This window comes from Trachinotus anak, unplaced genomic scaffold (genome assembly GCF_046630095.1).
Source record: "Trachinotus anak isolate AG129_WGS33_773 ecotype Australia unplaced genomic scaffold, CSIRO_AGI_Tana_v1 ptg000013l, whole genome shotgun sequence".
Taxonomy (NCBI): Eukaryota; Metazoa; Chordata; class Actinopteri; order Carangiformes; family Carangidae; genus Trachinotus; species Trachinotus anak.
Window position 1 is genome coordinate 3797664 of NW_027273864.1, and position 27629 is coordinate 3825292.

Sequence of the window (27629 nt, forward strand, 5' to 3'; positions counted from 1 at the left end):
AAAAAAAACAAAACAAAAACAAAACATTATTACCTACAAAGTTGTTTTGGCTAATGTATCAGCAGACAGATCCCCACTTACTCATCCAGCAGACATGGAGCAACATTAGCGTTCATTTGGAGTTGCATCTCTGGCTAATTGTAGCTTAGCTGCTAAATATTGAAATCAGTTGCCTTCTGGAAAGAAGGTTGCTTGCAGCAGAGTTTATGGATCAGAAAACCAAGACAATGAGCTAAAAGAGACTAAATGACTCTGTCCATCTGTGGGAAACTTTTCTATGGGCTTGTCAGTGTGACATCACATGTGGTCATGTGATCCATTGTTAATGTAAAAAAATATTTGTTAGTACAGCTTTAATCCATCATTAAGCAAAGATGATTGTGTTTGCATTCAGCAGATACTCGTGGTTTAGAGCATCCATGTGTGAACAACCGACAGCCAGTGGAACTGAGTGAGGCAGGACGTCGGCTCTCTGTTGTGTTATAAATAGGCAGGAAATCACTGTTGCAGTCACACACAGACAAACGTTCCTTTATTGTGTATTTATGGACAGTTTGCACATTTATGATTTATCATTAGCAACAAGGATGATTCATCAACTGTAATAAAACCTCTCAGAGTTGTATTATTTGGAAAACAAATGAACATGAATAAATAATGAAAAGTGAATAAATCCGGTTGCTGTAGTTTTTTTTTTTCTTCCTTCTAGTGACTGAACTTTCTTTGTACATTATAAATCAATTCATCTAGCAAAAACATATCCTAACTTTATAAAATATGGGTTTTCAGTTCAAGTCCAGTGTCTTCAAAATCATCCTAAAGAAAAAAAAGAGCTCTTTTGAAATCAGTAGTGAAATGTCACTATATTACATATTCAAGAAATAGCATGAGGTTCTTCTCTAATAAAAACTGACATCAACCATCTAGAGGAAAACCTACCGAGGTGCACAAGAAAAAGACATTCTCTTGATGGCACAGAGGGGGGTTTAAATTAGGGCTGATTATGTACTTTTGAGAGCAATTAGATATAAACATTCTACTTACATGTTCATCTTCACCTTTTTCATCAACACTGAGGCAATCAGTGTAATCACATTTAATCAGAAGTTACACTTTATTTTACAGTCTGCGTAGCTTATGTGTACTATATTCCCAGCATTCACAGTAGAAATGTGTTCAGATATGTACTCTGGGGTACAGAATTATTGCACCGAATAGTATTAGTACGGACGTTGATCTCAAAAGTAGGTTCCAAATATTAAACAAGCTTCTGTACCATTTTGTTCATAAATGCCAAGAGGATAAGAAGGCTTCCAGGTGCAACACACCCCTCCCAGCAAAATATTATGCAAATGTTGAAACACCAACTTGGGGATATTGGACAAGTCCACTTTAATATATCTCTAATTTTGGTAGAAAGCTAAAACGATGCACAGCATATTAATATTGGATTAATATTTAAAGTATTTTTTAGGATTAACATTTAAGGGATTATTTAAGGAAATATGAAAATGTTCTTCAGACTTTTTGAGGGTTGGCAGTCATGGGCTGCTTTAGGGTAAATTGTAATATAACCTAATGGACCAATGTAAATTTTTTAACAATAGTTTTGTTTTTTTTTTAAACCTTTTTTTTTTGTGGTTTTTTTTTGTTTAATGGTGGTCACCTCAGAGACTAGATTTAGCCAGCACTGGGTGCTTGGTGGGACGTTGGCAGCCATATTGCAGGCCTTAACAATCACTGTAAACAGGTGGTGTTTAAAGTTAAAACAGAATTCAGCAGATATTTAAATTCTGTGCTGCTTTGCAGTAAAATTTTTTCACAAAATGCATTTTCCTGATTTTCTATTTGAATATATATATATATATATTTTAGCAAAGATTAGCTAACCAATCAGTAACTGCTAAATTGCTAATAGAGGAAGCTAGAGTGAGCATCTAGTTGTCAGTTAACAGTTAATAGCAGCTGCTTTGCTTTAATGAGTTTGCTGTTAGCTACTAAGTTAGCAGACATGGCTTCAAAAAAAAACAAACAAAAAAAAACAAAAACAAATTAAGATTAAGCTAATATAATTTTGGCCATTGTATTTGTATTTGCAATATCTTGCAAATACATTTCAAAAATCCCTTGAGAATGTATTCTTGCATATGAAAGTAAACAAGGACGAGCATGTTGCCTGGCATGCTGTGAAAACATTATATTCATATATAGTAAAGAATATATATATATATATATAAAAAAGAAAATGATTTTAATCAGTTTCAAATATATTTGATCTAGAAAAAGAGTAGAGGTCAATTTGTTTGACAAAAGATTCTGATTCATTTTTCAATCCCATCTCATCTTCTTCACCAGTAAACGGTGCTGGTGAGTGAAGGTTAATTTGAATGAATTTCCACACTCGAAGCTTAAATAGATCCATAATAGTTGAAATGCATTTAAAATATATTTGTTCTACATTAAACCTGATTTTAAATGCATTTTAAATAAAACCCTAAACGCACTGAAAATGTCTCAGCTGCATTATTTATGATGATATTTGAAATGGTCAAAATTATTTTGTGCGCATGACTAAACATACTGTGTGTATTTTCAACACATTTTCCTCTCGGTTTACTGTTATAGGGAAGGAAATTTGGAAACAAATGCAAACAAGAGCAAACTACTGACAACACCATTGGATTTTAGATATCTCTTTTTCCTTCTTGGGTTTTTTAATGTACAGTTATTTATTATTCATGTAATATTTTCAAACGGCTAATTCTTTAACAGACCTTCATCGTGGCTTCAGTTGTGGCTGTGAGGAGATTTATGACACAACTGCAACGCTTCTACAACGCAGAGAGATTGTAGAATAAAGTGCACTGTAACTGAATCATACACATCTTCCCTAGTACAGTAGTTGTGCGCTGTGCAGCTTCAGACTGGGCAGAGGGCTCTAGGGCTCTCTTGGGGTCATTCATCAAGGTTGGACTGTGGAGAAATGTGCCTGTTGTTGGTATTAATAGCCTGGGGTGAAATAGGTCTTCTCCACTGTGGAGACGATCTGGCAACTCGGGTGAGCCCTATCTCACTTTTCTCCACTCCACTGTTTCTGACGCCAGCCTCATTCTGGGCCTCCTCCTCCTCAAGCTGTTACAGCAGGAGGGACAGTGAGTGTCATCAGAACAACACCCTCATCCCCATCCCCACCCTATACATCACTCCATGCACTCTTTGCTATTGCCCGGTTCAGTAAATCATATTACTCTGATAAATTCATGATTGATAAATTATCTTCTCTTTGTAGACAATAAAATTAAAATCATTTGTGGTGATTAAGGCAGTCTTTCGATTTATAAACAAGACATTTAAACTCAGAAAATGTAATCGGATAGGAAAAAAAAATAATGAAAGGTCGGACTTGTCCTTAAGAAGTCATGTTTACTTGCTCCATAGTTAAAACCTTTCACGTTTTGTTCTTCAGTCTCTCAAGGAAAAAGTCTTGTAAAGTTCCCAAACATCTTCTTCTCCCTTTTATATGATCATCTTGTTTCCCGTGGAGCCCCTCCAGACTTTATAGAAGCCTGGCTTTCTAGATTTCAGCAGAGAGAAACCTCAGTGTTGAAGTTATACGTGCACTGACGGCACACTCTTGTTGAGGACCTGCGCCCTCATCAGCTGGACGCTGGTCATGATCTTCTTCTGATGGCCCATCAGCGTCACGCCGAGCCGCTGGATGTCCCTGTGCAGCAGAAACACATATTAGACATATTCTAATTAGATCATTTTAGATTAAAAGTTTTATGTGACACAGGCTTCTATTATACACAAACTGTCTTCCCCAGTTTTTAAGTATATTATACCATAATGAACCTGCTATTTGACCTTTTCATTTGCTGTTGATGTTGTTTTGTCTTAAATGTTTAACTGTTGTCTTGTTAAATGTAGGAGAGCATTAATTCACTCACATAGCCTACTTTCTTCTTTGCTGTTCTTTCAATCTGTGTTAAGGAACTTTTTGATAAGTATTTTACCTTTTTATTTGAGGGCTATATAATCTTTCTGTGACAACAATGTGAAAATATGAAAGTGAGTGACAAACCTACAGAATTATCTGAATCTGCAGCTCCCTTGACCAACCTTCCCAACCTTTCCATCTCATGGCCCACTTAAAAATCTCAAAAATTTTGGTGGCCCACGTTCAACCCCCGTAATAATATGGAGGCCAGATGATGTCTTCTCAGAGCACTTTTTATTTTAACGATGACAATCAAACAACTGAACTCAGCGCAGAGGACGGTAAATTCAGGGATCACTTGTTGATTCACCATCTGTCGCTTCACTCTCTTTCCTTTTAATTCTTCCTGTTGCTAACCAGCTATCCATTTTGATTCTCCAGTTTGTGCCACAGATGTAATCTTTTAGCACACAATCAGACTGAGATAGGAAATAAGTATACAATGTGGTCCAGCCGGCAGCAACATAAAAGGTCTTATCAATAGTTTTAACAGTCATTTTGTTTTAAACACTGAAAAACATTATGTGCGGTCCCCCAGTGGGCCCCAGCCCACAGGCTGGGAACCACTGCCCTCAGCTGTATAGAGCTGTATAGTGACTTTCAGGTCATTGTTTAGTAGTCTGGCCCACAACCTTACTGACTCCATTCACTCTCACCTCTCTAATAGTGTAGTTTGCAAAGATTTGATATGTCAGTGTTGTGTTCACGACACAAAAAAATCTTTTATTGCAAGTTGAAGCAGCAGAGAGTGTAGATGTAGACAGGAAATGAGAGAGAAGAGGTTGCAGCAAAGATCCTCAGCCAGAACTGAACTGGGGATGTTGCATTAAGATAGTTTGCATTGTAAACACTGGGGCCCCTTCCTATGCAGCTTTTCAAATTAAAGTTAGAGTGGCTCCAGGGGCATTATTCTACCTGTCACTGATGGGGTACATATATACATCACTGCAAGAACTTGACACCGATCAAATCAGCATTGTGAGTATGAAAATGACAATGACAACTTAGCAGGTCAAACCAATTTTATGTGTATTTCCAAAGATTTACCAGAAGTGTGGACAAGCTAGAACTTACTTCAATGTGTCAGTCAGTTTAAGCTCAGTGTGCAATGGTTTCTCACCCTGCGGGGTCTTTAAGCTACATACAGTGCAGCAGCTGGTAGAGCCCAGCAGCTGACTACTGCCATCACCCTTGAACTCTCCATCACAGTCAGCACTTACCCTTGGTTCATGCCTATGACGTGTCCCAGAGTGTGGTATCCTCCTGCTGCAAAGTGATCCTTGTAGCGGCCCATCTTTATAGTGTCCAGCCACTCGTCTACTGAGTTACAGCTACTGAAGTCGGGGATAGCTCTCTCCATCAGCGGTGGACTGCTTAAGCTGCGTCCGAGAGAGAGAGAGAGAGAGACAGATGGCAGTAGATAGAGAGAGAGAGAGAAAGAGAGAGAGAGAGAGAGAGGAAGATGGGAAGACAAAACGATTAGTTGGAGAGAGTCTGAAAACAAGAAAAGAGTCAAAAAGTAGTGAGCGAGAGCGACTTGGGGAAAGGCAGCTTTGAAATGCACTAGTAACTGAGGCAGAAAATCAATAGCAGTTAAAATGATAGAGAAGAGGTGGCGGCTGTGGTTGCAGGATGGCTGCTTTGGGTAGATTAATAAAGGGAGAAATCCTTAACACTCCTCCTTCTCCTCTGCCTCTTCCTCCACCTACTGTTTCCCTCACCTCACACACTCTCTCCCTCACACACACACACACACACACACACACACATGCAAAAGCACAATGCCATGCACCACTGACTCCATACGATCTGGGATCTGAACTGAGCAATTTACACAAGTCCGGCTTCAGCCCAGAAGTCGTCTCAAACCTGCTTCCACATTCACCGCGGATCAATGTTAATATCACAGTCGGGCTTTTACTTAACACACGGTGCGTCTATCAGAGATGAGCTTATTGGAGAACGAACACAACCACCCACTTCATCTGCCAGAGAACTTTGAGGGAAACTTTACACTGCAACTTTATCCCACCGCGCTCATGTTTGATAGCAGCAGGATGAGATTGGATTTAGTCTTCCCTCCCACACTAGGACAGTTACTTAGCAGCCTAACAGTCTGTCACCATATATTGTCCAAGAGATCATCTTCTCAGCCCCGTGCAGGCACTGTCTTGCTTTGATTTGCAGCTTAATCCGCTAATCACATGAACCAATATTTGATTAAATTTTGGCGAACCGCGTGGCCAAATTAAATCAAAAGACTCCTCTGCATGTGACACAATGCACCCATGTAGCTTCGCTGCAGACATGGATCTATTCAGTGGCCCGCCCACCTGCAGAGCGTGTCCATAGACTTCAGGTTCTCTGGGTTGCGGATTAGCTTGTCCAGAACGGTGACTATCTGGCAAAAGCGCGGCCTCTCGTTGCGATCCTTCTGCCAGCAGTCCAGCATGAGTGTGTGTAGAGCAGCGGGGCAGCCCATAGGAGCAGGCAGCCTGTAGCCCTCTTCCACAGATTTGATCACCTGCACATGTACAGCAAAAAAGGGATGAGACGACGGTGGCTAGCATGAAAATACACTTCACATTATCTTAGATGATCCAAGTGCTCACGTCTCTGTTGGTGAGGTTCCAGTATGGTCGCTCTCCGTATGACATCACCTCCCACATGACCACGCCGTAGCTCCACACGTCACTGGAGGAGGAGAACTTCCTGTAGGCGATGGCCTCTGGGGCCGTCCAGCGGATCGGGATTTTCCCACCCTGTCAGGAACATAACCAATAACCAACCAATATTCCCAGATGCTGTTTGAACAGCTCAATGCAGGTTAACAAGTATTCCGATCCTTTACTCAGGTAAAAGTGGTAATTCTGTACCAAAATATAAAAATATACCAGTGTAAGTAAAAGTACAAAAGTATTATCACCAACATATAGTGCAATAATAAAAGTAAGAGGAAAGGCCGCATTCAACGAGTTATGATATTATGTACAGAATATAATTATTGCTGTGTTGTAATAATATAAATAATATAAACTATTGAGTTGCTTAACCTGTAAACATCTGTCATATTTTATAAGTGTATTATGTGATTTGTTTGTAGAATCTTAAAGGTCCCATATTTTAAACTTTTCCTATGTTTTATATTAAATGTTGATCTCCATAAGAAGATATATTTGTGGTTTTAAGAACCAAAAACCATTTCAATGTAGTGTTACATCTCCTCCCTTAGGCTTCTCTCTGGAGCTTTAGGAACAACAGGTCAATCAGCCAATCAGAGGAGAGACTCCATTCCAGAACCTCTCATCTGATTGGCTGACTGTTTTCTGAATGATTGAATAAAAAAAAATATGGCAGATTTCGGATAAACACTCGAATCCAGTAAGGCTGGATGATGTATCCAGGTGGGCTTGGAGCATGGCTAACTGCTTTGTTGTGACATCACAAAGTCACAGAAGTCCTGATGGCTGGTTTTAAGGCTCAGTTTCTGAATACAGGCTGTGTGCATTTCTCTGTGGACTGAAGCTTTGATACTTTCACAGTATTAATATAGAACCTAGACCTGCTTTATAATAAAAAAGACATGGAAATCTCACTTTATACAATATGGGACCTTTAAATGTATAATTATCATGTAAATAAATCATTAAAATAGAAGTAAAAGTAAATAGTAAACCAGTTCCCTTTGAAATGTAATGAAATAGAAGTAAAAAGTAGCATAAAATAGAAATAGTTAAGTAAAGTACAATCTTAAATTTGTACTTAATAACAGTACTTCAGTAAATGTATCACAAAGTAAGTGTTCATGAAAGCAGAAAGTTAAATGACTCATTAAATACTAAAGAGAGCCAGGGCGGACGTGTAGTCAGGACAAGAATAGACTTGCAAATGTTAGCAAGTATGTGAACCTCTTACATTATTTTGATACAAAGCTGACACTTAATTAGGCTGACAAATGGATACATCACTGCTTAAACAAACAAAGTGCTCCTTCTGGGCTATTTTAAACATCTGAAGGTTACTCTCAAAACATAGCCCATTGCAGACACCTGATGTCCTGCTAAATATTAAAACCAGCAACATGACCCAGTGGAATTCACTAACCTTATTGCATTATCCCTTCCTAACACTTGCAGGTTCTTCAAAGTGACTTTGCAGTCACTTTGATTCCATACAATAAGCAGATTCATTCACTTTATCCAAATTTTCTGACAGTGATGTGAACTGTATTAATCTTCAGCCATTAACAATCCTTAATTTGAGATTTGCTGTGATGACACTGTACTGGGTATAATATCACAGTCTGAGGTTATCCCCTTCAGAGTGATGCTGCATGTAATCACCTTGCTTTCTGTGATCTGATCGCTCCGCTTTAACAGACTGTAGCAGACAAATGTGTCAAATGCTGATTTCCATCTGTGTGCTGCAAGCTGATAGCATCAGGCTGTGGAAGGAGCCACCTCGGCCTTTTTTAGTGAAGACTTAATCTATTTGTTCCCATGAGGCTGCAGGTTTAATATCGGGAGGCTCACCTGAAGCACTTACGAAGATGATTTTACTTTGCTTCCACTTTTACGGGACTTTGATTGTATTTTTTTTTTTTTTTACATTGCTGTTGTACAGTTGTATTTCTCTCTGACTTTTTGCCTTTTTGCCCTCAGTGGAATTGTAATTAATTATATTTTCTATTATTTAATCACCTAGTGATTAAATCTGGTAGAAACACACAATGTAGCAGTTTCACATTAAAGAAATCAGTTTCTCCAAGACTGCTTTGGTGGACGTCATGGAGAGGCAGGACATTTGCTCAGCTTGTTTCTCTGATAACTTACGATCCAGACGTCGGATGACTAAAATCCTTCATCCGGTTGAAATACATAGTTAAAAACGACCAAGATGTAAAAAGTGTATTGTAAAAATGTGGCTTAAACCTGGAAAAAAAAGTCAGCTTTTAGCTGCTGGCAGGCAACCACCACTCTGATGCATGGACAAAGGGAACAGTATATGATGCCACTGACAGGCGTCCAAATGAAACAGTTTGAAAATGGCTTGAAAGTTTTGGGATAATGTGAATACGCAACTTAACAAAATATATAACATATGTCTACTTGCCTTTAGACATTTTAATGTGGAAAAGTTACATATTTTAACTTTGAGCCAAGAGAAAATTGAACTTGTCAAACTTGAGATTTTAAGTTTTGCTTTTTTGGGATCGCTTCACATGTAGGTTATTGAAAAGATCTTAGAGGATTTGTGGATTTTGAAGTTCAAAATTCAAAATACTTAAGAAATAACTCAAAAACTTTATACAATAAAGATCCGTTTACTTCTTTATATCCTCTGTGGTTCTGGTGGTGCCTCCTGTCTGGAGGTTTAAGGAAACTTATTCTAAAGACTTCTTTTCTAGACCCACTGGAATCAGTGTGGGCTCAGATACTGACCTTGTCATGGATGTAACTGATCCACATTAAAGCAACTGCTGTTATTCATCACATCCTGCATGTTTTGCATAATAAATGCATGTAAATGTGAAGGTGCCATATGGGCTTCATAGTGATGTGATTCAAAGGAAGCTACAGTTACCAAAAAAAAGCTTGTTTTCTAAAAGTACATCTTCAGCAGTTTTTATTATTAAGTAATTTTGAATCTCAATATGGACAAAATAACATTCGATTTTATTACACGTTTAACAAAGCATGAGAGATGGGCTGCAAGAAAACAAGCACTTACTAACTTTTAGTAACAGTAGTTATAAAAAAAAACTATGGAGGAGCCTCTTTAGGCTAAATCCACAATATGTTTTAGTTTTAAAACGCATCACTTTTGCTATGTGTACGCTTGATGTTCACACTACTCCGGAGTTTTTGAGCCTGTAAAACACAAACTTCTGTTGGCCCTTCTTCAGTTTGAAAACTCCAGGGTTGCACTTTAGTCTGGAAGGGTAGAAACAGAGACCTTTGGAAGCGATGACTCTCTCACCTCCTGATTGGGTGATAATGAAAAACAAGCTTTGCTGACATTGTTGTCTTTGCTAGCAGCTGGTGTGTGGTTAAATTCACCATTTGAACACTACAGCTGGTTTCCTGTTCCTGATCGGTAGTGTTTTCTGCAACTAACCAAATTTAAATCTAAGTTTAAAGAAATTTTATGATGTTTTGTAAATAGGAAAGATTACGAGATGCAACACAAAAAGTACATCATAAAAAAATTATCATAAAAATACATAAATATATCCAAACCACTGCAAAATCACATGACTGAGCGATATTGAAGAAGTCATCATTCATGCCCCCTGGAAATAAACCTCAGAGTATCTCAGCTTCTGCAGCTTCAGTGCATTACTAAATCACTGGAGCGCCCTTTTAAAACATGCATGGAACTCATTATGATCATGTACTTAAGGCCGTGACTGTAACTTGACAAATAATACTTAAATGGAGATTTATGTATACCTGCATACTTTTTGGGTTTATACATATTTTAAATTACTGTTTATTTTTCCAGTCTCATTATATTTATTTGCTGCTCCCTGATACAGACCATCTCTTGTGAAGACCCATGCATGTGTCTGAATGTGTGTGTGTCACTGCATTAATGCTTGCCTCGATGTGAAAACTCACACTGGTGGTGTATGCAGCATCGGGGTCATCCTCCAGCACTCGGGACAGGCCGAAGTCAGACACCTTACACACCAGGTTGCTGTTGACCAGGATGTTGCGGGCAGCCAGGTCTCTGTGGATGTAGCCCAGGTCAGACAGGTAGGTCATCCCAGCAGCAATGCCGCGCAGCAGCCCCACCAGCTGGATGATGGTGAACTGGCCGTCGTGTCTCTACAGGAAGGCAGAGAGAAGAGGAGACAATGACTGATCAGGAAGGAGGAGGCGGGGAGAGAAAGTTTGAACAGCGGATAAAAAAAAATAAATTAAAAAATGTAATGGTATTGCAGCAAAAAAGATGAAGAGTGATAATGGAAAAGATTTTAATCAAGATAGAGAACAGAGTAAAGATAAGAGAATAAAACATGACAGGGATTTGCTTTTAAGTTATAATCTGCAGTATTTTCATATAAGCAAATACTGGGGATGTCTGACATTGTCGATGTAACACGATGTTAAATCAACCTATAGCGTATCCTATTAAAGAAAACTTTAACCCACTGTAACTCTAACCCACTGGTGTCTGATCACTGTCTCCTGGCAACGATCCCCTACTACACAGGAAGTGACGTGTGTAGTATTTTTACCTTGTTAAAACCCTAACCCTGACTCCAGCCATCTACTGAGGAAGAAATGATTGTGTAAGCATGATGTCGCTCTCCTGTGAAGAATGACATCTTCCTCAGTGTGTGGAGAAAAGCCTTTTGGAAATCCACTGGATTATTCAATCAGATGCTATAAGCTTAAATCTAAGCTTTGGTTAAAGTTGCTGAGGAGCTCACATCTTAGTGACACACACGTTTCCACTGGACATGGATGATGAGCAGTGATGTCCTCGCCCGAGGAAAAAAAACACGCATTAATGCCCGCACAGTTAGATGGACAACTGAACTTTGACAAATTCAGTAAAAAGTAAATTAGCACCAAAGACTGACACAAAATTAAAAGCAAATCAAAAAAACCTCTTTTGCTTAAACGGTTTTGAACTGAAAGCATCAACACCAACCCTGAGGAAGGAGTCCAGAGAGCCGTTCTCCATGTACTCTGTGATGATCATCACCGGTTTGCCTGGAGAAATAAAAACATACAGGATTATTCCTGTGCTGCACCAAATATCTACAGTACATAAACAGCATATTTACATGCTGTTACTCTGTGCTGCAATGGTTTGTATACGGTTAAATGGACTGCACTTATATAGAGCGTTATCAGCCACTCAAAGTGCTTTAGACTAGAAGCCACATTCACCCATTTATGCAATCATACAGCACCATACACACAGTCACACACTGATGGAACAGCTATCAGAGGTAATCTGGGGTTCAGTATTTTGCCCAAGGACACGTCGACATATGGACTGGAGGAGCCTGGCATCCAACCACCGCTCTACCTCCTGTGTTTAAAATAATTATCCATACCAATGAATCACAGGTACTCTGGATAATCCACAGGCCTCCCACTGAAACAGTTTCCATGAAGGCATGTGGCAGGAGCACTTTGGAAGAAAGTAGTTGTAAGCAGAGAGATGTTGCTGTTCCGTTGCCTGGCTCTAGATATGGCCATGCAGGTCCGTCGGTCAGTCCACCACTCTGATCCAGACTGAGATCAGCTGAGCATGACCTTTGTGGTTTTGAGTGAAATGTGTGAACAAATATTGGATGGTTAATGTCATTAAATTTAGTTATGGTTTATGATTGAATATCTGCAAATCCAATGATATTCCCATCATCCTTAGCTCTGGTTCACATTTAGCACAAATTAGCAAAGATAAATTAAGATATGCTACCATTTAGCTCAGCCTTAGTACGGCCTATGCATGCCCAGCCCAATGCACTGGGGGATGCCAAGTTTTGTTTTTTTTTCATTTCGATGATTGCTGACCATCTGGTAAAGAAACAGTCGTCTGTGTCATCTTTACGTTGCCACATAAATGTGATCCTGCTGTGATCCACAAATAAAGTTGGAATTGTAAAATAACACCAGGATAAAACCTTAACCTTAAACCTGACTGCGCCGTTTTGGATAGAGACATTGGGGGAGGAGAAAGGAACAGGCAGTCCTCAGGGAGTTATTAGTGGAGAGAGAAGTTTGAATTAATATAGGATTTTTAATGAGACTGTGTGTGAACTGTTTTCAATGTACCAGTCTCCAACACGCCTGTTGATTTGCAGAAGAAACCGTAGAATAATTAATAATAATAAGCACTGAGGTTTTTGTTTGTCTGGTGCTTGTTGCTCTGAATTTAAGCAGCAGATCTGCTGACATCAGCTCCTGTTAGGGACTGCAGATGGAGCAGATAGCGGCTGCCTTCAGACGGCTGCAGAGAAAACACCTTCAGCATATACCACTCAGTGCTGTAGAATACAGAGCTGGAAAGAACTCACTCATTAATCTTTATCCTGTCTTTTCGCCTGCATATTCATTTGTCGGCTGGTCGAAAAACTGAGAAATACAAGTGGAAAGATGAGCAGAGGGTGTTGTGTGATTTTAGAGAGCTTTATATAATTCCACAGTGAGCAGTTGACCTGCTCTAAGCAAATGCGCACTCATTCTTGGCACCAAGATTGTAGTGTGCTTCTCCATTTGCGTCACCACACCCTCTCCTGCACTCTTCATCCCACGGAGGCGAATGGTGAGAATGGCGAGGAAATACCAGTTCACTGTGGTGCCTCTGTGTTTCTCACTGTGTGAAAGCACATACGCACTATAGCACCCACAGAATCATAAGCTGGAAGAGCGACAGGCTGCTGTTCATTGTGAATGGGACCTGGCACTGAGGTGGTGTAATGTCATTGTTAGAAATATTTTTTTTGTCTTTTACCTCCTGTTAATAATAACAGGTTATTGTTTTTTTCTGTATGACTGTGTTGTGTGAGTGTCTTTTTGTGAGAGTGGGTGCTCTGTTCCTTCACCTCTCGGTCCCTGCTGACTGCCTGGATGCGTGGGTCTGGCTGGGGAAGTGTCAGCTGCTTCACTACATCCTGCTTTTCAAAATGTCAGGGTTGTCTGGTCGTCTGGTGACAGACCTGACAGCAGCGTCTCAGCTCTGTCCCAACCTCCAAACTGTTTGTGTGATTTTGTTAGTGCTGTGCAATAACTCGAATTTGTTAGGCCCGGTGGCCTGTATGAGTATTGCTGTAAATAGATTTGGGACTTCAGGTGTAGGTATACTGATCAACGCAGTAAATAGTACTGCAGTTGTAGGAGTGAACTGCCATTTTTTCTTCTTTGGTAATAATAACCTGCCTCACTTTATGGATAAATCATAATTTGGACTTTGGTTTTGTATTTACTGCACCAGTGATGTCATTCTCCAATCTTATGTTATTGTCATTCTCATCATAATATCAAAGGTTTTGTTTTGCACTGATGTTGTTTCTCTGTGTCATTGTCATTGTCTTCCAGGATGTGTACAGTTTGTCTCACACTTGTGTGTTCTTTTTGTGTATTTGTGTGTTTCTTAGCTACTCTATTCTCTGCTCTGTTCTCTTTAAATCGCTCCCTGGGAACAAATAAAGTTTTTTGAATTGAATTGAACTGAATTGTACTTTTATGGTGCACCTCTATTCTTCTAAGAGTGTATAAACCTCCTTTCATGACGTGCGTAGCTTAAAATGTATTTTTAATGTTAATTATTATGTTGGTGCTCTGCTCCAGAAGCCTTGTTATGTCATAGTCAGTTGTCCTAACGATGGCTTTATATACTGCTGTATAGTTTTAGAGGCAGCGTACTCTGGGTTACCACGCCCTCCAGGCGGATGACGTTGGGGTGGTCAAACTGGGCCATGATGGATGCTTCAGCCAGGAAGTCCCTCTTCTGCTTCTCTGTGTATCCAGCCTTCAGTGTCTTCAGGGCCACAGGGATGTCTCTTTTCCCTGGAAGCCTCATACGTCCGTAACACACCTCCCCAAATTCCCCTAAAAAACAAGACCAGACCAATTCAGTGCTTTACATTCAACCTCTAAAAATATTCCACTGTAGGCTACTGAACATGCACTGTGCTTAGCTGCACCCACAGCCTCCATTAAGCTGCAGATGTAAATGAAAATGTGTGTCAAGTTAATTTGCTGCAGTAGATAAGGGAAACAAATCTACTTATAGGCGGCCTGTCCACATATAACTGCACAACCTGAAGTGAGCTAATCATCCATCAGCCTCTCTCTCATTAATGCTTATCCTTACCCTCCTAAGTGTACTTTCTGATATTTGGTCTGTACTTTATACTTGTCTTTGTGTGTGCAGGAGTCAGATGCAGCACAGTGCATTGTGGAGCTGACACAGTGTTAGTATTCCCTGCCTGTCTAAGGAGCTCTGATTGACAGACCCGGGCAACGCTCTGATTCCGCTCTGTCATCCTCCTCTCTGCTGCACACCACAGCCTTTACACCAGCCAATGATTTTAAGTTAGCTCAGCCAATGATTCTCACTCTGTGTGTGTGTGTGTGTGTGTGTAAGCGAACACAAGTTCCCCGTCTTACCTGAACCAATGATTTTCTCTATTTTGATCCTGGAAGCTTCAATTTCTCGGGCAAACTCATGGACCGCCTGACAGGGGTCCTCGTATGTGTGCGGGTCGATATAGAACCTTGCGTCGGGGAATGACACTAAGATAAACAACATTACCATTTGGTCACATATCAGAGAATGAGAGCAACATCACATCTGAGCCCCTGTCACTGGTGTGTGGAGGGAAAGATGATGAAAGGGAAGAAATGACTCGGAGAAAGGAGCAGACCGAGGGAGGGAGAGAATAAACAGCATATGGGGAATAAGGCCGGTGTGCTTCTGTAATCACTCAGAGCAAGGTGAAAATTGTTTGCTCTAAGGATGAACTTTATCACACAGGGATGAAAATGCAAACTCTTCAAGGAAGGCAATCTAATCTATCATTGGTAATAATTGAGGAATGGGTCAAACATACCGTGACCATTCTGGTAATGCATCTTCTCCTCATCAGAGTCCTGGAAAGCTTTGCTGTAGCCACAGTGTCTATACAAACCACGCACACACACACACACACACACACACACATGCACACACACATAAACATACAGCGGGATGAATACAGGACAGTAGTGAAACATTTGTACCATCAAACTCTTAATCAATAATTGTTCATTATGAAATATTAACATCAATGGGGCTTTTCAGCACTTATTTGTAAGGAACAACCAGTCAACCTATGAATTCAGTTTCTCTTTAAATGAACTTAAAGGGGCAGCACACTCAAATGATCAAAAAAGACATTTTCTCATTTGCTCCTCATGGTATCAAACCACATCTTTTATCTGCCCAGGATTTAGAACCAATAGAGGTGAATTTAAAAATGAATTTTTATACCTGTAAAAGTAAGAGAGAAAACATCTTTTTTTTGCGTCTTTGGTTGAATCAACCCATTAAATCAATTTGGTCATTACCTTTTTAATTATTGATTATTACTATTTCTAAAGTAGCTAATAATAAGGTTTCTATGGTAAACGTCTTCCATGTCTTCAAGTAAAAATGATTAACATCAAAATCTATGATACAAAGTCACAATCAACACATTTAGGACATTGAACACCTCATTCACAGATACACATTCAGAAGAAGCAGCCTGTCTATTCCCCTCATGTGCCTGCTGCCTTTGGGCTCATTTGAAATTAAGCAAGTAACTGACATACTCAGCTCCTGTGTGCACTTGAAATGTTCCCTCTGCTACCATTGTTTGGTTCGGGCAGTGCTGGGAAAGTTACTTTGATGGACCGTTCACACAGCAGTGCACAATGCTGTCAGGTGCACATTACCCAGTGTGCTGGGTAAGGTGCCGAGCGTACTCTAGCATTTTCATGGCGAGGCACGCTGGGTGCACCTGGAATGCACTTGGAAATAGGGTGGAGCTCAGAACGGATATATTATCATTCATTACCGGTGACAGTCACATTCTCTTCTCTACTCCGCTTTAAACACAGGACTCTCTGCGTCACTGGGAATCCTGGGAAGGCTTTTTCTCAGAGGAAACTCTTCCTTGTCTGTACAGAGTTTCTAAATATGAACAAAGCAGTTCACGCTGCCGAGAGCAAATGATGTGTCTTTTAAGTTTAATCCACTTTTGAATTCACTTTGGACACCCTGATGATCTAATGATCATCACATTTTCTGTGTGTAATAGTGCACCATTTTATCTGTCATACAATTTTCCATGATCATCTGTCACAAAATACCACTGTAGTGGTATTGTGTACCGTTAGTACAGTGAAGGGAGAAATAGTGCTGTCAAGTTTTTCCATGTTGTATTTCTTTATTCCTGAAATGATTTTAATGTTTAATTCAGGCCAGATTTGCCTGTTAAACATGGAAAGTAATCACTGTCGACCTGGTAAATAAATAATTTCCTGCCTCATCTTTATATTGAGACATAAACGTGATCCTGCTATGATCCACCAAGAAATTCAAATTTTTTAAATAATGCTTTGTGCTTTAGAGATAACACTATAAAATGTACCCAAGCAGTTTCTATCACAGTTTCTGATCGCAGTGATTTGTCTGGCTGTATTGTAATTAACATTATAGAGCTCCAGGTGTTACATTTGCCAAGCTTGTTAAAATTAAGATGTGCAGCAGTTGCCGCGGTCACTCATTGTTTTGGGTAGAAACACTGGGGAGGAGGAAATGAATGGGGGGGTCTGTTACGTTTGGGAAAAGATTGTGGTTTGAGTTTTAAAAAAAATTTAAATTGTGAAGCTTCATTTCTCTTAACTCATCTCTCCACCCAGGTAGTACCACGTTGCCTGACTTCCTCCTTTAATAAGCTATTTGCAAAGATGATCCTCATGTGTAGGACTGTGTGCACTGTCTGGAGCAGAGTATGTTAATTACATGCTGAGTGCAACACACACACATACACACACACACACACACACAGCTTCCTAAAAGGCCAGAAACTGTTTACTACTTTGTATCTGTATGTGTGAATATAAAACATGAAGCTTGCAGAGTAGCTTGTAGCTACTGATGCTACAATTTTGTGAGTTTGTAAGTTTGTAAGTGAATTTGTAAGTTTTCTCTGCCACTGAGCGTGGTCTCCTGCCGGGAGCAGGTGGTGGTGATTCTCGCTTGACAAGAGCTTCAGCCATCGTTGCGTTTACAAGACAAAGAGGTTATAATTCGCCCTCTGAGCAGTGCTACGTCTTCAGGGCTGATTGGAAGCTACAGGGAGTTGCTATCAGAAAGTGATGAGATGGGCCAGGGCTAGCTGGTTAGCATGCTAACTTCAGTAGAAGAAAAGACGTGGTAGAGATACGAGTTAACATTGGTGTTCCCTCCCAACAACAACAGCTCTTGATGAGGTTTGACGCTGAAGTCACAATTTTTCGTTTAGACTTGTAAGTAAACAGCTGTTAATGCTGAGGTTAGCTATGTAGCAATAGCAAAACTTACAGATAGCTCCTTTAAAGGTTAAAATCTAATTTAGTCAGTCGAGCCACTGCTCAATCTGCTGTGCGATGAGATTTTTTTCCTCATCATTCAGGTTTACTTCTTGTGTAACCAGTAAAACTGTGCCCCCTGGTTTCTGTTACAAGGGCTTTTTGGTGTTTTCTCATCAGTGGGTTGGCGAGAGGCCCAACTCCCTCAGTTTTGGTGTATTCCTTGAAAGGGAACATTTGAAATTCTACACTCCACTAACAGTGAAGACATCCCTTTTCAAGCCTCCATCTCAGTGGCATTAAACTGAACTTTGCAGTCACAATAACATGATTTTGCCTGGATAAAATCTTTAAATCCCCCAACTTATTATTTTTTTTCTCCTCAAACAGAATGGAAATGAAAAACTTAATATGCATTGAAATATGAATTAATTAAGTGAAAGAAATTAATTATTCGGTGCAGTGCTACAGAGATGTAAGTTGAAGACATCAAAAGGGAGGAGAGGGGAAGGGGTGGGGGGGCTGACGGGATAAGTGGGAACGTTTGGCTTGCAAGCTACTGGACATGAATCAACATAATTAAATCCACTATGAGGTGGAAATTATGACTTAGAAAATTAGCTAAGTAAGACAGTGAGAGGACAGGGAGGGTTGAGGAGATGAGAAGAGCTGAAGCATTCGTTTTCAGGACTCCTCTCTACTCATCGGCCTTAGTACTGATAGAAAAGCATGCAGATTATTTGTGCGCTCTGACGTTTTGAACATTTAAACATGACAAGTGGGACTAGAGGTAATTTAGCTTCTCAAACACAGGCTTAAATGAGATCCTTCACAGAACATGTTAAGGGTATACTCTAAGAGAGGTTCACATGAATGACAACTTTGCTCTCATTTCAATTTCAGCAAATACTACACATGGCAAAAGCAGGGAGAAACACAGTGCACACACAATGTTCATCACAAGCAACATTACACAAAGAGAGGCACGTTAGAGTAGTGTAAGAAAGTGTTCCACACACAGCAGCGATGGGTAGTGTGGTAGAGTGTAGCCTTGCCGTTTCCTGCAGATGATGATGGCCAGAAAGGTCACGAGGCCAGACACCAGGGCCATGCAGATCCATATGATGGTCATGGTGTTATAGCGCAGAGGAGCTGAAAAAAAACACACACACACACACACACACAAACACACTGATTGAGCCACCAGCAACCGAGAGTCTCCAGTTTACACGAACACACTGGCAAACACAGGCGGCAGGTAGGGTGGTCTTGGTTAAATAAGATAAACAAGAACTTGGAGCTTCATTAAAGAGCTCAGCTTTTCTAATTAAATCCTGTTTGCATTTTGAAAGTGTGTCTGTGGCATTATCGGTAGGAAATATTCAGCCCAGTGTTGTCATCTGGTTTGAAAGATTGAATTTTATCCTGACTTAGAAGTGATTAAGTTTAAGTACAAAGTATAAATACTTACATGGACACAGAAAAAATAGTTAGGGTTAGGGTTAGGGTGTCAGTGTCAGAGAGGCAGCGCTCTGCAGAGATCAGGGTTCACTTCCTGAAAGCAGGATCTCCAGCTGGGTCAGCCACTGGAAGAGACACAACTGGTGCTGCTGATGTGTGGGAAGCGAGTGAGCAATGATGTCGAAGATTTTACAGTAGTTTTAACTACTTGGGGAAGGGGGGCTGGACAAGTCGGCACAGCGACGTCCCCGAGGCTAAAAGGGCTTTATTGATTATTATGTTATGTGCTGAACATTTTTATTATATTATGTGCAGGCTATTACATTATCAGTTTTTAAGTATTTATTTTTATTACTTTATATGCAGTTATTAGAGTATTTATATCCTTATTTTTTGCATCTCACATATAATTCAAAAAAGTTTCCAGTATGAACTTTTCTTGGCCCCTGACAGTCAGCTACAGTTACTGACTCTAAATTTTGGACTTTGGATAGAAAACGTAATGCAGCTTTCACCTAACAATTAAATCTGCACTGAAACATTGAGATGATTGTGAGTGATCTATGAGCTTGTCTTTTATTATGTGCGAAAAAAAATATTAAGCAGCATTTCCTAACTGCGTGTATGTGACTGCTTTGCAGTGTGTCCAAGGCAAAGACACAAAATCACATCCAGTCCTCCGATCCTGACCAACCATTCAGGTGTTTTTTCAACCCTATGACCCATAGGAGTGTCTCCTGAAATAGCACCCCTACGATGGCAGGTGTACCAGAACTTGGTTGTCATGGTTACAATAATTAACACATGGGCCATACCAAGAGTGGCGTACCTGTCTTTGTCACCATGCTTGCTATAATAGTGGACTATTTGGTTAGGCTTAAATGCTTCCTCAACATCAGACGATCTTTGTTGTCATGGTTACAATAATTACAACATTGTTATCTTTCTCAGATGATCATGGATAACAGAAACAACATAAACAACATAAACTGCTACTTTCCTCTCCTGTGTCATACTCCTGTGTTTTGTTGACCCATCCATCCACCCCAACCTCCTCCTGACGTGGACTTTGTCGCTCTATAAACTACGTCGCCACATTTTTCCCTTTGCTCCTGTCATCATTACTATTACCACTAGATGTTGCCTAGCAACAAAACGTAACTACGGGTCATAATAACCTGCTGCACAGACGACCTCGGACAGTCTCCAAAATTCACCTCAAATTGCCAGCAGCCAGGGGTCTGTAATTTAAAAACAAATCTATAGAAGAACTATTTTCAATATGAGTCCAGTATTTATTTAGATTTAGATTCTTGTGGAGATAAGTCTCCATGTATGTTGAAGTGTATGTTTCCACGCAGACACATTTTCATTTTCCACCAAATTAGTACCAAATTCCTTAAGTACCCTCATCTTCCTGTGACAGAAACCTTTGCAGACACCTAACTCGAACCCCGCACTATGTTCTTCGACTGAATATTGATTTGAAAGCATATTCAGTCGAATCACCTAAATCAGGCTTTTGTTGTTGTGCAGTTCTTGCTCAGCAGCGAGAAACTACAGTGCTGACAACAGACACAACTGTGCTTGAAAAAGGCTACTGTCTGTTTTTCATAAACTTTAGTACGTATTGATTACTCAGCATGCAGTCCTCTTGTTTTCAGAGTTTGAAAATGAATCAGCATCAAGAGGAGGAGAGTCAGGGTCGAGTGAGCAGCAGAATGAAGGGAGACTATTAGTCAATGGAACAGCAATGGGACTCCAACCGGGCAGGAGGTTGAGCTTTGCAGACCTTGAGTCTGCTCTGCACGTTATCTGCCAAAATCCCTATTAGAAAAGAAAGATATTCTCATAAAAGGATTTTTTTTTTTTTTTTTAATAGTAACGCCTAACTTTCTGTGTTGTACTTGCCTCTGGTGGAAAGAAAGAGTCAGGAAGACTTCTTCCCCACCGCAGCACTGTGTGCAATTGTTTGAAGCTAGGATAGGCTGCAGTTCTGCTGACAGGGGTGACTCTCTAACAAAGTATAGATCAATGCAACAGAGGGACGGACTGAGGCAGTCCTCGGGCTCATTGACAACTCAGCGCCTTTAGCCCTGGACCATGCTGTGCAGTCTGGCCTGGCTTTGTAAAACTTTATGGTCCGAGTCTTTTAAATGAACAAACTGTTTCCTTACTGGACTTTTTCCACTTTATTAAACATCACACAACTGCTGAGGGGTTCCCATGGCTCAGGGCAGGCAATTCAATGATACAGTATGTCCTGTTTGTTTCTGTGTCTATTACAGACCACACACACCTGCTTTCCCAGTCTGAATCTCCACATTCTGGCTGAAGCGTCCACAGCCTGCTGATGTTCTGGCTCGGACCTGGAAGATGTACTTGGTACCTGGCTTCAGCCCTGACACCCGGGCGCTGGTATTTTTAGACTTCAGAGTGGAGTAACTCTGCTCTTCATTATCCTGTAAGACAAAACAGCCACAGTTAAAGATTAGTGTTGGGGAAATTGAAATGCTGGTCAGCTCAAGAGCTCACTGCAATTTTCCCCATTAAAACATAAGCTCTGCTGCTTCATATTAACATGTTAAAGATAGTGGTTATAACATAGGATGTAGATTTATACATTTCACAACTAAAACTGTATGAGTGTAAGGTTAGATTAGAATGTTTCACCAGGTATTTCATTTCCTAGGATAAGTCAAAAACAGTCTTTCTCTCTAATAATTAATGAAAATTATGAATTAAAAGCTAAATAAATTTAGCTTGAAAGTTTAGGAAGTTATTATTACAGTTTTTGAGAGAATGTTGGTGGCCCTCATTATTTTTGCTAAAACTGGCTCAAACCAAAAAAACTGAAAACTAAACATTAAGTTTGTTTTTCAATTCCCACAAAAAAGACCAAAAAATAATACTGAATTGACTCCCTTGTTAAAACTATCCACAGCTCATCAATGAGACACTGTTGCCGTGGGTGATATGATATTTCGTTACATCATTCACCATCAACACAAACACTGCAGTTTTTGTTGACTCAGTCTCTTTGGTTTTGGTCTTTTCACTGGATTTGATGACAGAAAAATATAGTCTTTGAAGAAGATGGATCACACTACTACTAACACTTTTTAAAATCTTTTCTTAAGTCATATATGTTAAATAGATTTATGCATCGTTAATCCTGAATGAACACAACCTTATATGTCATTCATAACTGGCAAGCAACTACCTCACACATATTTTGAACTGCTTCTATCAGGCAGAATAATTACAGACAGGCGCTTTGAATGATGCATCATTTGTTCAAATACAAAATGTAAAGCTTGTTAAACCTACTCACTATTCAAAGTTTTATTTTTTATTTTTTTTTTTTAAGTAGATTCATTAAAAAAGATGATGCATTTATCTTTTTTGGAAGTCTAATTTAACAATAAAGTTCATCATCCGCATCATCACTACAGTCCTGACCTTGCTTTCATCTGCCTGCTGCAGCATCTTTTAATTCAGAGATACTTTCGAAGTTTGGAAGTAAAATAAGTTCAACAACAATAGGAGGTGTGAGGTGCATCCAAACAGCACAATAAGTGAATCATTCATGTGTCCTTGGAAAGGATAAGAGCCTAATTATGAAGAAGTGCTGGGTGAAGAAATAAGAGCCTTTTTTTGTCTTCATTATCATCCTCAGCTAGAGTGCTGCTGCAGCGGCCGCCACCCTTGCTGTGACTCATTGTTGTTTAGTACAGTAGTATAGAAACCTTAAGAAAGCACATTGCTGACTTGTCCACTTGAAATCCCCCACAGGCGTCTTGCCCTCTGAGTGAGGCCAGATTAAGACACCAGCGCAAGAGGCGAGCTAATCCTTCAGCTCTCCCCACACCATCCTGCTTGTATGGCTATGAGACCGCCTGCTCCCCGGATGCTCCCTCTGCAATTAGCTGATTTCTATCAACACACACACACACACACTCACACTCATACATCCCTGTCTTACTGTATTTGTGGGGACCCCTCATTGCCATTGCTCATTCCCTAGCCCCTCACCCTAACTTTAACTATCACAACTGAATGCTGACATAAATCCAATTCTAAACCAAGTTTAACAGCCTATTAATCCTCTGGGGTCCAGCAGTTTGGTCCCCAAAAAGCTGTCGGACCCCACAAGTATAGGTCAATGCTTTAGGTCCCCATGAACGTAGTAAAACAAGGCCACACATACACACACACACACACACACACACACACACACACACACACACACACGCTTCGCTTGTAAAGCTATCTCTGTTGGGACCCATCACTGACATAATACATTCCCCAGGTCCTTTCCCTTAAACCAAGTCTCCAACCTCAAGCAGCCCTTTAAATTTATGGGGTCTGGCATTTTGGTCCCATGAAGCACCATGGACCCTATGGGTATAGGGGGCTCCCAGTTTTCTGAAGACAAGCACACACACGCGCACACACACACACACACACACACACACACACACACAAAGCAGGCAACATTATAGACTATGTAGAGTGTGTTTTCTGGGTGTGCGTATTAGGTAAAACACACACATACACACACACATTTGCGGCAATTAGGTCGTCACAAGGCTTATGTGCCCGCCAGCCGCTTGCTGTCACTGTCACTTTCACTAAGTTGCAATCTACACCGTCTCATCCTCTTTCTTGCTCTCCCTCTCTCGACCCCCATTTCCTTTCAATTAGCTGAGCTGCCAGGAGGATCTTTTTCCTGGATTAAGTTATCCAGAGTCTATCCCACCGCCGCTCCTCTGCATTCACAGTATCTTGACTCAGCTTAGTCGCAGCCCTTTGAAGACAATGAGCTTATGTTCTCCAGGTAAAAGTGACGACTGCGTTTTTTTGGGTTTTTTTTCTTTCCTCTCACAAGCTTCCTAAATAGTTTTGTGTTAACTGTTTTTTGGGAAATAAAAAGAATATGTTCACACAAGCCAGTTTTTGAGTGGCGCAGCTGCAGCAGTTCCATGAGTACCTTCTCGTAGTACTTGATGTCGTACTCCAGAATGACTCCGTTGGGCTGGTCGGGTTCGTGCCACAGCAGAGTCACGCTGTTCTGACTGGTGTTCTCCTGGCGGATGGCTAACACTTCAGAGGGAGCTGCACAGGAAACAGGAGAGATTACTGCTTAGTCAGTTCAAGATGATGTGATTACCCTGCAGCGAAGTCCTGTTCACACAGGAAGTGCATTTCATGAATTACATTCAGACAAGATAATGAAGTGAGAGTGAGCCTGTGAAGATCCTAACACTTTTGCATTTGCAGGGACTTGATTTATTTTTGAGTGAGATGACTTTAACAGCTACTTCAGTAAGTGTTGATTTGAAGACATCTTCTGTAAGTGTAGGTCATTCTGGCAGATGTGATTGTCATGTGATTTCAGTCCCCACAAGGATTCAGAATCACACCACAAATGACCAATATAACGTCTCTAATCTGACACCTCTGTTGCAAAATTATTCATTCAGCTGTTGATTCTCCGAGACTATGGGTAAAGTGTGGTTAGCTTATAAAGCTGTCACCCAAAGGTTGCTTTACTCACACATTCAGCAGACACAGAGCAACATGTGTTTCTACTTTTAGCTCTGTCTTGGTCTGCACCAACTCCTAAGGGGAAATATATGACTAATATTTGAAACCAGGTTGATGAGAGTGGGGACACTGAAGAAAGAGTAAACTTATGGCCCAGAAAAAGAGGAACTGAAATGTCAGGTGATATCGTTTCATTATGACTGACTTCTTTTTCCTGTCGTCATAAAACGATACTAGTAGGTTCAACTTTTAAGTTAGCTTGTAGTTTAGGTTAAAATGAAAACAGCATACAAACGGCAGTCTGTCCCACACTTTATAGAGCAGAGGTGTTAACATTATTATTATTATTATTATTATCCACCTCCCTCAGATGCTTTGAGGCGCAATAACTAGATCATGCTACTTCTGAGATGACAGTTTCACGTATTCAGTGTATGTTCCAAAAGAAGACGCGGAGCAGAGAAGGTGGTGCAGTCAGTGGACATATTGAAAACCGTGCTTTAAAAAACAAGGCAAACATGTTTCTTTGATCCAGACAGACAGAAGACATCTGTAAGTCCATGATGTCCACTGTCTGACCGAATCATGTAGTAATATATGAAGGCTGAGGTCACAGATGAAACAGAGATTAGATTTGCTATTTGGTGCAGTCCACATGGATCTCTTTTCTTTTTGTTCAATTTTATTTGTAAGTCTCAACGATCTCCTGTCTTTTCTACTCAGTGTGAGTCAATCTTTTGAGTCCACAAAGCAACAGAAGTTTGCTCCTCAAACAACAAAACCTCTAAAAAATACAAACCATTTCCAAGTTTGTAAAGTTAAAAAAGATTCAACTTGAGCGCAGGTTACACCTGGTTGTATGTCAACAGTTAGGGTTAACACAACTGCAGCACTAGTCAGAATGTAGATTACATGAGTAGCATAGGGTCAGTATGGAGCAGACAGAAGTGTCAGAGTTGGACAGGAGTATTGTTTGCTGACAGTGGCAGCTATTCCAACCAGTCCTTATGGAGACAAAGTGTGTTATAATCAGCACAAAATGTCGTTGATACAGCACATTTCTTTTAAGAGATTGTTGTTTCGGCATTTTTGCTAAATCTCACAGCAGAGAGAGAGATAGAGAGAGGGACGAGAACGAGAGAAGAGGAAGATGTGTGATCATGGTCGTCAAGTGAGACGTCGACTGAATTTAATGTTTTGCTTTTTTTGTGACATTTCTCTTCTTTTAGATAATTTGCAGTGAGTGATTCAAGGTCAGAGGTGAACCCAGGACATAACAGGTAAAGCACATGGTGTGCCATCAGAGCCACTCTGAATTTCCAGCATCCTTTCATCCTTTGTCATATCGTGTCTCCTTGAAGTGATAGTTTGGGTTTATTTGACGTGGGGCTTAGTGTGAGGTATCAGTGTATTACCTGCAATAGATTCAGATCAGTGTGTTTAGAGAAGGAGCAGGAAGCACCGGCACACAAGCTGAGCGATGTGGACAGGGAAAGCAAAAAAAAATGTATTTTAGCCAGTTAAAAACATGTCCACGGAAAAAATGATAATAATAATAATAATTATTATTATTATTATATCTAGTTGAAGTGTGTACTATAATTTTTTTCAAATGTCGAACTACCATATTCTTACACACCAGCGCAAACATCACTCAAACACCACTAACACCAAAGTGCTGTGGTGTGCACTTGTACGTAGTGACAGCATAATTCAACAGTTCACAAAAGGTAGTTCCACAGCAAAGAGCTGTTTGACAGCAAGATATTCAAAATAAACCGTTCACTGAAACTGATATTAGTTTTTGTTTTTTTTCCTGTGGGTAGTTTTTAAAGTGGCTAAAACACGTTTTTGCGGATGGCCCGGTCCACAGCAGCACACCACTCAGCTTCTGTGCCGGTGCTCCTGCTGCTTCTCTAAACTGGGAGCACACTGATCCGAAACAACTGCAGGTACCTCACACATGCACACACAGCTCATGGAGAGCACCTTCATGATGAGAGACAGTGTGTCTTTGTTCTGAACCCTACCTGCCTGGTTTGTTGTGATGTTGACCAGGGCGTACGGTGATGGCTCGTTGCTCAGGTGTGTCACTGCATTCATGGCCGTAATGCGGAAGGAGTAGTTGGTGTGGGCCACCAGGTTGAGCACCGTCACCCAGGGCTCCGTCAGCCCGGTCTGGCGGGGGACGAATCGAACTGCTGCAGAGCCCAAACGCTCCACCACCCCTCCTCCCCCAGACCCTATACTCGCCACTCCACCTGCCTTCACTCCAGTGCCGCTGCCTCCCGGGGAGGATGCGCAGTCCTCGCAGGGCCCTCCTTCCCCTGAGCATTTCTGACACAACAAGCTGTACTGCAGGTCGCTGCGACCTCCAGTATCCAGAGGGCGATCCCACTCTAAGTTCACGGATGTCCCATTGACCGAGGAGATGACATTTACTGGAGCAGATGGAGGGCCTGGAGAAAAGAGTTGGAGTTCATTCACAGGTTTGATCGCTGTCTAAAAAAAAGGTAAATTGTGTTTTTCAGGAAGAGATAAGTTCGGCACATCAT

At 40.6% G+C, this 27629-nt stretch overlaps 1 protein-coding gene across 4 annotated transcripts in view; it reads right to left on the reverse strand.

Annotated features, from left to right (window-relative positions):
* Positions 1–504: 504 nt before the first annotated feature.
* Positions 505–27629, reverse strand: part of epha8 (eph receptor A8) — a 118544-nt gene continuing 91419 nt past the window's right edge. For 2 of the 4 annotated variants that reach the window (XM_071494221.1, XM_071494223.1), the window contains 13 exons: positions 27105–27533; positions 24518–24642; positions 21824–21986; positions 19083–19215; positions 15579–15646; positions 15136–15261; positions 14389–14574; positions 11663–11724; positions 10621–10830; positions 6613–6762; positions 6334–6524; positions 5221–5379; positions 505–3724 (listed from right to left, as the gene is read on the reverse strand). In XM_071494221.1, the coding sequence (XP_071350322.1) occupies positions 3610–3724; positions 5221–5379; positions 6334–6524; positions 6613–6762; positions 10621–10830; positions 11663–11724; positions 14389–14574; positions 15136–15261; positions 15579–15646; positions 19083–19215; positions 21824–21986; positions 24518–24642; positions 27105–27533 (2117 nt within the window). In that variant the 3' untranslated portion in view covers positions 505–3609. Of the gene's footprint in view, positions 3725–5220; positions 5380–6333; positions 6525–6612; positions 6763–10358; positions 10831–11662; positions 11725–14388; positions 14575–15135; positions 15262–15578; positions 15647–19082; positions 19216–21823; positions 21987–24517; positions 24643–27104; positions 27534–27629 lie in introns of those variants that run through there. The other 2 variants (XM_071494222.1, XM_071494224.1) reach the window with 2 other exon arrangements.